This window comes from Streptopelia decaocto, assembly GCF_964273445.1.
Source record: "Streptopelia decaocto genome assembly, chromosome: 3".
In the NCBI taxonomy this organism is placed as follows: domain Eukaryota; kingdom Metazoa; phylum Chordata; class Aves; order Columbiformes; family Columbidae; genus Streptopelia; species Streptopelia decaocto.
Genome location: NC_138656.1, coordinates 52,164,523 through 52,177,584, shown reverse-complemented (window position 1 = coordinate 52,177,584; position 13,062 = coordinate 52,164,523). Strand labels below are relative to the sequence as shown.

Genomic DNA, 13,062 nt, shown 5'->3' with positions numbered 1-13,062 from the left:
TGCAATTATCATTAGCACTTGAAGATCCATGTTAATTTAATTTTTGTAAGCATGACTTTAAAAAGGCTATTCAAACCTCATTCTTAGTTTGGCCCCTAACTCTTGAAGGTTGTTCTGTCAGATGGACAGTGTCAGCGGCAACTAGATGGCCACTGAACAGCACAGCCCGGGGAAGTTGGATGATATTCCTTCATTTAGTGATATTAACAAATATCAAAGATAATTAAGGCTATTCTTTCACTGTAAAAGCTTTAGCACAGAAGCAGATCAGTGATAGTCTCTTTTCAAACTTGCTACTAAATAACGACACATTGCTAAATAGAACATTATGACATAGCTGAAAACATCCACAGAATTTGGGCAACTGTTACTATTATTAAAATTATACTTTTCACAACAACTCTTTGCATTTACCTTATTTTTGGGATAAACATGAGGTGCCACTTTGAAGAAGACATGTGGCATTTCCTCCAGTGTGTCATTATCAACAACATGAAGTCTACAGGAAGGGATAGTGGTATATACCTTTGGCACTATAAGCATGTCTTCTGGAACAATAAATATTTCTCTAAAAAAAAAAAAATTGAAATTATTTTCAGGAACAAAATGAGTTGTAGAACACAAAGTAAAAGCATCCATTAGAATTTGAGGAAAATAGACTTATGTAAAAAAGGTTAGTGGAAAACCACAGTGTATCAATATTATTTCCTCATAAGAGCTATAGAGGGCTGTATGAAGCTCACCTAAAAACCACAAACCATGCATTTGGTGGCTGATCGGCATATGTTACAGTATAGTCAGCGAAAGAGATTTTACACCATTCATCTTCATAACAAGGATACTTTTCAACTGACCCACAGTTTCTTTTAAACATTTCTCTGGAAAGCAGAAAACAATATAAATATTTATATCTAATCAGGAGGTCACATATATCTTGACTTTAATTTATGGTAATCATGAAGAACACTGCTTTCTGCATGAAAGTAAAACAATAATATCAAATGTGTTACTAATATTTCTCTAATAGCTGTTCAAAAAAATAGCTGTTTCTCTAATAGCTGTTCAAAAAAATAATAAATCAGGCAGGGATTAGCTGTTTTAAAGCTAATGGTCCATAAAGGCCAATACTTCCATACAAATATTTCTGTCCATGAGTAGAACTGCTTCTAATACCCAAAAATATTTTTTTAAAATATCAGTTAGCATAACTTCCATTTATTAATATTAAGCTGTCATGTTAAAACTGTGGCATCATTAGGAGATTAAAACCCCCTTTACTTCCTTTTAAACCTTTTTTGAACAGGAAGGGAATAAAAGCAAAATCAAATAAATTTAAAATGGTATGAAACACATACACACAGGAAGGAACCTAAGACTGTGAATTCAGAACTTATTTGTAAGTTAAATAAGCTTGCAGGTGTTATGAAATTCTGAGAAATTAGAGCTAACCTCACTGGCACCTATGAATTTTTATTTATCATATGCAGTATCAAAAATTAATCTTCCTTTGGACAAAGCAATGTGAAGACCAGCATACAAAATTCACTATTGAATGAACAGGTTGTCAGGTGAAGGGCAGAAGAAAGAGAACTGGTCTCACTCCATCTTTTGGACCTTGCAATGATTTTCTCTGGGGATTATGCGCGAAAATAAGCCTACACAGCAGTAGTGGAAAGGATATCCTTCTCCCTGCCACTCCCTCTGTCTTACACTATTCTTTAACCACCTGCTTTTTGCATAAGTTAGGATAGTAAGCATAGTCTAAAGGAACCTCGCAACATCCGTTTTCAGTGATAGCTATCTTCTGCGTCAAATATGAACAAGTTCAAGTTGTTCAGCTGCAATAGTTTTGCCCACAAAACTTGGACAATGCTACTCTGATATTCTCTTATTCCTATATAGCAAACAGAATTACAGAAACAATCTCCACATTCATGTTTTCAGCAATTATAATAGCCGACCTTGACATTTAATTAAGGTGAGTCACAGAATGGATGCAAATATTACCAGAAGTAATTTTAAACAGAACAGTTTGAAATCTTAGCCCATGCAGCTCTGCAAAGGTTCCTTCCACCACTGATAAACAACCCACGCAGACAGAAAAAGCCCCTCAGAAACCTCAATTTTTTAATTCATTGAAAATTAGACTAGGGACAAACATAGATGAGCTTACATGGGATGTATAATAAGAAACAGCTGACAATTCTAGCACAAACTGAGAAATTTTAGGGCATTTGAAATTTGTGCTTGTGTTGTGAAATGGTACTGCTTCTGGCCTCTGGCAAGTCTGGGGTTAGAGAATGGGAAAATTTTTACCCTAATACTGAACTTTCAGAATTCTTGAATGTTACTTTATTGTCCAAGGCTCTAGCTTGCTACATGAATTCAAGAACTGACCTACTGATAGATCAGTTGTGTGAACACTTACAGAAAGATTGTTGATGGACTTGACAAAAATATGTGATCATCAAGTAGCATCATGCTTGCAAATGTCTTAAGGAACATGGTTGAAACTAGAGTAGCTAACTTCGCAAAAACTGTAATTAAAAACCAGGGAAAGCATCTACCTAGAAATACATCTACTTTCCTTCAAGAAAGTGTAACAAACAAATCCTCTGATGTTATAACTGTACTATTTAATTGTATCACAGTTTATCTCCTTTCTAATGTTAAACAGGATTCCTTAACAGGTAGCATGAATCAAAATTATTCTTAAATCAAGTGGTTAGCTGTTTAACTAAGGAATCAGTATCAGATTTATACTTATGAAACAGCCTACAGGATATTAAAAAAATAAATAGAGAAGAAAGGTAATATTCTAGGTCAAGCTGTAGGAAAAAAAATTGTACCAGACATACCCAAAAATGAGATTTGCTATACTTTTACTCATGTAGGGTACACAGAATAAAGCATAGTATATCTTCACTAAAAACGTCTCATCCCTTCCAACAGAATTTTGTAATTTTAAAACTAGTAATGCTCTTACCATATTTATTTTGTGAACCAGCAATTTATGGCAAATCTATGGTACTGACTGCAATAAAATAGTTTAATTTATTACATGATTACCTTAACAGCATTACAGCATACTGTTCAAAATTTAACTCAATCGCAGTCCACAGTTTTTGCAAGGTTTCTTTGACATCAGTGTTTTCTTTAGTACCTGGAAATGATAAAAGTTAGAAAATGTAACATCAAACTTTTTTATTGTCCTAAATATACACCCACCAAATACTTGTGAAAAATGCTACTCGCACAAATAGTCGTATGAATCACTAGGTTTTATTTGGAATTTTATAGAAGTCTCACTGAGGTGAAAACTATTTTTTACTTTGACAGAGGAAATTCCCTTCATCGTCATCATTGTTGTACTTTTCAGCACTCCTATAACTGCAAAAACGATGTGATCAATATTTTCTCTGACTTCCATTTTTTCATTGTAACATGCTAGTGATATGACGTTATCTCTGACCTTGGAGAATACACTCTTTAGCTCCAAACAGCTTTTATTTGCAGATACCATGAATGGGTAAGCATGTGCCCAGGCAATCTGTGTAGCTAAAAAGAAATGAATTGGATAGCTCTAGCAGGTAATTAATCCCACCCTTGTTTGATATATCTCGGATAATAGCATGTGTTGTCATCTCAAGGTGTCTACTTCTATCCACAGAATACAGATGAAGACTAGACAACTAGTTTAGACCTGGTATCTAACTTTTCAAGACTAGAGTTAAATGAAATCCTTCTTTATTGCATAAGCAATTAATGACAGAAATTGAGGGTTAAAACTAAAACAAAACAAAACAAAACACAAAACCTATAAAAAGCTGGGGAGAGTAATAAAACTTTACTGTAATGAGAAGAGAGAAAAATATCATAGATAATGGGGGAAAGAAGGAAAATAATACTATAATTTTAAAAAACACAGTAAAGCACCACAAGATTATATCAGAATTAAAGGTAACAGAGTATTGATAAATCAGAATAATTTAAAACATTACAGACAATGGAAGAAAAAAGTTGGGATACATTGTGCTCAAGGGACAAAAATCTAAAATCTAAATTTGAAAACAACAGCTTCTGGGCTCTGGAATTGTAGAAATTAATAATACCAGTGAAAGTTTATGTTAATTCCTGATGTACGTGGCACTTCATAAACAAAGATAGAAGGGCACTAGACTACTTAGTAGTCATTCTTAATTTTCTCTTCAATTACAAAAAGCCTGCAAGTACGAGGCCATTCTTTAATCCTGATCCTTATAACTGAACATGAAATGTAACACAAGTCTTCAGCTGCTGTGTAAGATTCCTCTATTTATATACATAAGAATGAAGGATAGTGTCAGCACAGTATCTTTGGAGCACAGTATCAGTCTTTGATTCTGTGTTCTGCTGATTATCCACTATGATACTTAGGTTCTTGTATGGACTTCCCTTTCCAGAAAGAAAAAAAAAAAAGTTTAGCCCAACTCTGAGCTAAATCTACATTAACATAAATTTTGGTTTAATATCTACAAAAAATCTAGGGTATTGTCGTTCCTCTACTTTCTAGTACCATACATGCTAATTGAGTGGTTAGGCTGACCATTATTCTTGTTTTTTTAAGAGATCAGAGATTCAACTATAACGTTCTATTGCATTTCAGTTCTTTTTAACTAGATATTTATTAGTAACAAAACCTTTACAGTAATTATTTGAATAAGGTAAGTATGAAACATTTTTAAAAGGCATTTTTAAAGGACACACCTGGTTTTCTGCTGTTCAGTACTTTCCTAACATAGGTCCCTCTCCAGATGGCTTGAAGTTTAAGAGCTGCTGCTTCTTCTTCAAATGTGGGAGTTTGGCTCAGCCAACTACTAAGGGAATTCTTATCACAACTCTCTAAAAGAAGAAGAGGAGAATTAGCATCATCAATAAAGCTTTAAGTCCTGTAGCTGCCTGCAAAGAAGTTAAAAAGAAATAAACAAACAAACAACACAAAAAAATGAGAGCTTTAAATTCCAGAAACAGAGTGGTTTCAACATAAAACTTCCATTTATGACAAAAATATCACTCTTAAAATTTTGCTCTTATCATGAAATTAGACAAAACATACTGTGTTTACACAGTAAAACATACTGTGTTTACATACAAAACATAAAGTCAGAATGCAACTATTATGCAAATTCCAAATACTAAATAATTGAATTCTTACTTCTCTTTACAGACAGCTATTGCAGTGCATTTTTTAAAATCAAGTGTCTTTAAGTAGTTTCAAAATATCCTTCCAAACATGGACAGGATCTGGTATGCTAAAGCCTGACTCTAAATACAGCTTAAAAGAGCTTCACAAGATTTTAAGTGTTTCTGTTTTTCAGTGCGGTCATCTTATTAAGTAATAGTTGTTCAAATGTTGTTCAAAACATTATATTCAACCTTCACTAAGGAGTCATAGAATAAGGATAAGATTTACGATAAAGTGAGAGTTCATTTATCTGACTGTGACTTTCTGCTACCAAGGAGGTTTGGAGTGGAACAGAAATCAGTAGTAGCTTAGTAATGAGCTCTTTGAAGGCATCCTTGCCTAGAATTAGCATCCTGGGAGCCATCAACACCAGGGTTTAGGGGGAGGGTGTGGGGAGCTGCACTACCAGGAGCCAGTGCTAGGGGACCAGTTTGGAACTGCACAGATACAGAACAAGGGCAGTGAGACAACCTGAGAGGAAGGAAACAGTGCTCCAAAAGGAAGTAACAACAAACGAAAAGGAGAAAAGAGAGAAATCTGCCTGAAAAATGCAGGCACCATTTCAGACAAACAAACCAGTTTGAGAAAAAATATTACTGTCATCAGTGAGGAGATCACACATTTCTACCTAATCTCTTATATGGAATATTGTTAAATGTGGCTGTATTCCCAACCATCATTCCTTATTATTGCCTCATTTCCAAACCCCAGAAAGCCTCTTTCATATTTGATGACTATGAAAGGTTACACAAGCCAACTTCAACAGACAACAGGTTAGAGCTCAACAATACGAATGGCACAACCACTACTATAAAACATAAGCATATAATCACAGAATAACATAGGCTGGAGGGGACTATTGAAGGTCATAGAATACTGTAGGCTATAATTCTGTGAAAAATACAATGTGTTTTTCAGTCATTCTAGCTGATCCTTCATCTCTGATGTCTCACAGAAGAATAACTTTTAGAAGAAATGAGATCTGGATGGAAGTCCCCATTAAAGAGTGAGAGAAGTATATGTGCTTTCTTAAAGAACAAGAATATTACATAATTTTATCAGTAAACATATTTGTATATATCTTAATGAAGTTTTTTTGTAGTGATTTTCCAAAATAAACTGACTAATAAAAGGAAGTTAATATCATTTTGATTGACCAAGGAGAAAGACTTTACACTGTAAATTCATAATAACAGAAGGAAAAACTAAGTCACCCTGAAATGGTGATGATGTATCTTCAAATGGTGATGATGTATCTTCCTGCCAATTTTTCAGATAAATTATTTTTCTATTTTAATATGAAACCATATATATAAAGCTTCTATTAATAAATTAAATATTTATATGAATAGATTAAAAGTTACAAAGACTGCAAAATAAGTGTCTTAAAATGGAAAAGAAACATATATTTGGTTGTCAGGCAAACTTAGAAATTCTAACTCCTTATGCCTACAGTTTGCATCCGAAGTGAGGCAAAGAACCTGTCAGAAGAGAATTATCCCTGCTTGTAATAAATCTGTTTGCCTTCCAATGGCGCCTCCCACAGTACCTTCAGGTATCTGGCAGATGCTAATCACATGCTGGAGAAGAGGTGGTGGTGTGGTACCTAGTTGCCCACTACACATGTATGACTAGCCAGCCAACAAGAAAAAAATTGCCATATAATAGGCTTTAAAAACAAGAAAGCAAGTAAACAAACAAAATCCAAGATACTCTCTTAACTCATCACCAAGAAATAGTTGAACTTTCAATGAAGGTACTAACTTGAGTCTTCCTTCACTCTCATTTTGTGAACAATGCATGCATTTAAGGTCTTTTCAGCTGGTAATTTGGAAAAGAAACATGATCTGCAGTACATCAGGTAAAAAAAAGCATCTGTTAATGCTTGTCAATACTGACAAATGAAATTCCAGGAAGACAAAGGGCTATTTTATAAGTTATATACGTTAACAAAACAAGAACAAAGAAAAGGAACCTTTCTATTCTGAGATGAAAAGTCTCAGATGTGCTGTCAACAGGAGAAGGCTTAGGCATCTCATAAGAAAGGAACCATGCTTACTTAGGCAGAAAACACAAGATTAGCAAAAAGTTGGCTTCCTAAAAACTAAGAATGGTCAGATATATTTGAAGCGATTAGCAATACCAGTACAGTACCTGAAGACACAGTGTCATCCTCAGAAACATCAGTATCTTTAAAATCCAAAGTGAAGGATCTGAAGGCAAATTTATAGCCGCAAGGAGCTTTCTTGTCTAATACACATTTGATCAAATACCACAACGCACCATTGAAAACCTAAAATCAAAAAGAGGAAAAGCATTCAAAGAATGAATAATTTTTGGACATTGATTTAAACTGATTCTCATTATTGTTTCAAAAGCTGTTTAGCTCTTCTATTTTTTCACGTAAAAATGAAGTCTTTAACTTCCTCTAACAAATACACTGTCTGAAAATTACTCTCAACTGTAGTACTACAATGTTTCAAGCCAACAATTGAGACAAAAGTTGTTTCATGCCTGGCTTATTAAATACATAATGCAGCATAAGTTTTTATCACCCAAAATTATCTTAGTAGTTTATCTGAAGTGAGTCGATGGTCTCATACCAGAGGAGAGAAGGACATATCATAATCACCATCATGATAACTGTCATTCTTTTTAGAGATTTTAGAACAGAAACCAGCAACTGAAGCAGCACACTTACTGAATTAGGAGGTAACACAGCAAAGAAACATAGGACTATATTGATGGGAAAGAGGGCAGGATTTGGTGTCCTACTTATATGACTAAACTAATGGCTCTATTTTTATTCTCCACATATTGATGCTCTTTAAAGACCAGAAATCCAGTCTCTTTTTCCTTCTTCCAATACATGGAAATCTTAGTGGGTTTTTTCCGAGCTTGTTTCTTAACTTGAATTGAAGAACATAGCAATAACTTCTTGGAAAAGACATAATTTTTCACTTTCATTGTCTTCAGATTTTCCAGCTGTCTGGAAACTTTTTATCCTAAGGTATGTATTTTAATATTAATAAACACTTCCATTATTTTGAAAGACTTAAGTCTGGTGAAGAAAGAATCTACTTTACTGCATTCTTTTGTTCACAATAATTTTCGACTGTTCATTTTAAACGTAGATAACGTCCACATTTTCATTCTTGAATCAATGTCATCTCAGTGCCTCTCGTTTATCTCATTTCTGGTTTTTTTTTATTCCAACTATAGACTGGTCTTCTTAGAGAGGGAGAGAGGAAGACATATCCATGTTCATGCTTACTGAATCTTTCTTAAGGTTCCTAAGTTTTATACATATTTCATATGAGCATATACATTTAAAATTTGTATTTTCCATTCCAGAGAGGTCAGACCAATTTTTTTCTGTTGTAATTGTCATTGAAACTACCTCTTTCATGAATGATGCATCTGGAATAGTTATTTTTTAATTCTACTGTTTTGCTGAATTTGAGCCTGGTGTCAAGCCCATCTATGAAAACACTGGCTTAGGTGTTCTAGTTTTTAATATCAGTGATTACAAAAAAATTAATCCCTTTCTTCTATTCATTCTTCTGTTATCAATTACACAGTCTAAACTGCATGAACGTTCTAGTACTTTGATGAAGTAATTGAGTCTGAAATATATAAAGTACTGACTGTAGAAAAATCAAGTTATAGCAGTATTATCAACATTTGCATATACATAAAAATTAGCATATTTTACATAACCTTTTTCTTGCAATCTTTTTAGAATGTTGAAAAGCTGCAGTATAGAGATCTACTGAAAAGCTGGATGCATGATGAAAACATTACAAGACCCTTTAATTTATCATGCACATAGAGCAGAAAAGTTAAACAGGAATGTTGTACTTTCAAAAAACAAAGAAAAACAACTCAGAAATACTTTGAATGAAAAAAACCTCATTCCTGTCTTCAGGAATATAAGCTGTAATAATGTTTTCCTGGGCCATCAACATTAGGCACAGAAAGGAATCATTCTGGATTTTCTGCATTTCAGGTAGTGTCTTTTAAATCCAAAATTAAGTCATAAAAGAAGAAAAGCTGATGCTTTCTTCCCTAAAGGATGCTAAACTAAACTGACAAATTTAGAAACTCAAATTTACAATGTGCTATTCTGTACATATTAAAATTTGTTCACATTAGAAGAAGATAATTTTAGTACACAGTTGGAAGTTACGTTATTTGAGTTTACACTTAATATCAACTGCCACATTTGGAGCACTCAGGAGGTCCTTTTTAAAAGCATAGTCATTGGTTTGAAAGGGTAATGACAATGTTAAGCTGTTATCCAGCTTCTGTAGCCTTTAGAGACACGCTTATTAAAATTTTTTGTTCACCTTGAAGTGTTCTTCAACCATTCCAGTCCCGTGAAGGCCAGGAGGACAGTGAGTTAGTTCCAACTCCTTCAAGGCTTTAGAGAGTTCAGGTTCACTAGTGAAATTATTTATCACATTTCCAACAGCTTTCAGGATACCTGTAGCCTGTTCTATAAACCGGCAGCTATCCTGGAGAGAGAGAAATAAAACAACCATTGTTAAAAGATTGCTTTAAAATTTTCTTTTGTTTTCTTTTTAGTCTGTGACAGCATACAAGCTTCTTTTCTGTGGTAAAGTACAAAACTGTTCTTAAATTAATTAAATGTGATTGATTTTATAAACTGCAAAATCAATTAGGTCTCTTGTATTCAAAAGTGTACAAATTTTTCACTGATTTTGGCTACTGAAATGAAAATGTTACAACATTCTAACAGGCAGCATAACATACTTTTATTAAGGATATTTTTCCTGTATCATTAGTTCTAGAACATTTAATCAGAAATAAGATGCACATAAAGACTCTCTACTGCAGTGATAATAAGACTCTTATTAGCTGAAATGCACAGCATCTCTTCTATTATAAAAGAACAGAGGAGTATTTGTATCCTGTTGAAAACAATGTACAAATACATGCTGCCTAAAGCATCATTAATCTCCATCAGGATTTCTGTGCAAGAGTGTGGACACTTTCCTGCAAATGACACCCTGCAGGGAAATTGCTGTCTTCGAAAAACAAGTACAGAGAAGATTCCAGGACATAATTCTGCTTTATTTTCATGATGAGGAATAGCTTTTCATCCACAATCTGAAGAAAATGGGATAGTACAGCCACAAGACATTTTAAATGGCCCAACTTCTTATTTAAACTTCTTTGCTACAATAAATGTAATAAATTTGCATAAGCTGCTTCAATGTCCTATACTTAGGACCCGGAATCTAATTATTAAATTAGCTACAGCTATATTAAAAATATTTTTGCACAACTGTGCTCTAGAAGCTCTATTCCCTTCTCCCAGTGTCCATGATAAATATTTGGGCCTACCGCTTGCCAAAGAAATCTTGAAAATATGGATGGCAATGATATCCATCTGGCCTGTAGGCAATGAAGAACAAAAGCTGCAATAATTACTCCCCTGGGCCTCTTATCTCAACTTGAAAAGCTGCTTGAATCAATTCTTCATTTTAGGTATAAAAGCTACTCTGGGATCCAGTGAGTAATATGTGATCTCATGGGATAAAACAAACTTTACTGATGTGACAGTTTATTTTACTAGGCAGTTATTTTTGCATATTAGTTAATGTCTGTACATGTATTTTATCACTTGCCTCAAAAGGAGAGCTTATACACTACTTCTGACACGTATTTCAGCAAGAGTACTTTTAACGTTCCATTTTGTGTTGCTGTTCTATGTAAACCACAATATTACCCAATGCTTAGTTACATGTATATATAAGACAATTATTGCAATATCCATCTCAGTGCCTGCTGCTTTGTAGAACACATTTCTTCTATGCTCTCATCCATTTCATATTGAAATTAATGTTATACCACTAGATAGAATAACTCTAACTGAAGATCCAACAGTGCTTCACTCTAAATATAGTCAGAAACATCTTTATCACAATGCTTGACTAGTTCTGGTTATACATACCTTTCCAAGAACTGGCATCACAGTATCCTCTTCTCCAAAGATACATGGCACCATGCTGCACAGATGAATATGGTGCCCTATGGGAGAACTTACTGTGAAGAGCAATATGTGTCGCCTACATAAAAAAAAAAAAAAAAATCAAAAAGCACTTAAAAAAAAAAACAAAAAACAAACACAAACAAAAACCTCCCCCCAAAAAAACAAAACAAAAAATATCCCCACAACACAGCAATTCTTAAGCTTTTCCTTTTTTCCTTTCACATATATGGCAAAAATGAAATTCACTTCTAGATATACTGGCTCTTCAAATCCTGCATTTCTATCTTCTTCCTTCTCAAGAACCTCCAAATACAGGTAGTAGGTGAAATCAGAAAAGTCACTATTATTTACTCTATTTCTTTAGGTTTTATTTCAGTTTTCTTTCACAAAATAGTTAGTTTCACAATTTCAGATGGATACAAACCTTTAGTGTTTTAGTCAGGATTATAGTTAGCTACACCTAACACATTTGCTCTAGAAATCTTACGGCAGAAGTCAAGTTTTCCAGTCGCATGTTACTTACATCATTATTTCCACATTTGCATTGACAAAATCAGAAAAAAATTAACACGTATTTGTGTCAGACTAGATGAACACTACAGAGTGAACATTTTATGGAGCAACTGTTAGCCAAACAACTCAATTGTAACCTCCTAAGTTGGCCAAACCACAAAAATTCTTCAGGTCTTATTGGGATACTCTCATCTCACCTCATTCTTGTTTGCCTGATCGTATCCTATAACAGATTCCAACCATAAAAGAAAACATTCATATCTGTACTTATATGACACAGGGCATTGATGCTTTTCTCTCCAGTCAACATTCTGCACTCCCACTGAAATACCTGAGGAGATTGCCTATATCAAACAGTGAAGCTTCATGGACTTGTGTCATTGCCAGAATGGCATTTAGCTGGAGAAGTTCATTCAGGCCACAGCTTCAAAGTGTTAACCAGAGATCCAGCAGTGAGAGTAAGAAATGAGAGTGTCCTGGTTTTGTTAAAAACAAGACCGGTTCTCTTTTAGTGATTTTTCTTTCAGCTAAGTTCTTCCAGGTGGCTGTACTTTTCTGACTTTTAGCCTGCATATTTTTCCTAGGATGCTGTACTTGGTGCTGATAAGAGACCAACGGAATGCTGAAGAAGCTCGTGTTTAGATTTATTACTATGGTAAGACTGATAAGAAAGACTGATAAGTTTTCCCACATTCCATTGTGAGAGGAGCGTGTTGAGGAGGGGTGGATGGAACAGGTGACTAGAACTGACCAACGGAAGTATTCCATCCCATAATCGTCATACCCCCTATATAAGAGGGTGATCACGAGTGTCAAGCGCTCTTCAACCATGGCCAGCATCTAGAGAGGACCCTGCCTGTCTGCCTGTGATCTACAGGTCTCAGGCCCTGCATCCCTGCAACGAGGTTCCAGTTTGCTGTGAAGTCCCACCTGTGACTTCCAGGGGCCTGACCTGCACCTGCTGGAGCTGCCAGCTCAGCACACCCAGCTCCTGCTGCTGGAGTGACGCCAACTCCACATCGAGCACTCAAGATTGGTTTTATATATTTTTTTATATATATTCTCTATTTATTAGTAGTATTAGTAAAACCCTTTAAAACTCTCCAACTTGAAGTCTAAGTCGCTCTTCCTTTCCCCTTATCTTTCTTATCATCTTTCCGATCTAAAGGAAGGGGTGGTGGGAGGTAAAGGGGATAACAGGGAGTGTCTGCCACAGTTTATTGCCGCTTTGCCTTAAACCGTAACAGAGAGTTATACCTCCCACCCCTGTATTTTTTTTTTAATTGCATCTTCTTGTATGTGAAAT

The 13,062-nt window shown here is 34.7% G+C and overlaps 1 protein-coding gene across 1 annotated transcript in view; it reads right to left on the bottom strand.

Annotated features, from left to right (window-relative positions):
- ADGB (androglobin) overlaps nt 1–13,062 on the bottom strand; it is a gene marked incomplete at both ends in the record, with an annotated part of 117,078 nt that overhangs the window by 38,509 nt on the left and 65,507 nt on the right. The window contains 7 exons of the mRNA XM_082048943.1: nt 415–568; nt 744–878; nt 3,070–3,163; nt 4,747–4,881; nt 7,379–7,517; nt 9,574–9,741; nt 11,205–11,319. Of these exons, the coding sequence (XP_081905069.1) occupies nt 415–568; nt 744–878; nt 3,070–3,163; nt 4,747–4,881; nt 7,379–7,517; nt 9,574–9,741; nt 11,205–11,319 (940 nt within the window). The remainder of the gene's footprint in view (nt 1–414; nt 569–743; nt 879–3,069; nt 3,164–4,746; nt 4,882–7,378; nt 7,518–9,573; nt 9,742–11,204; nt 11,320–13,062) is intronic.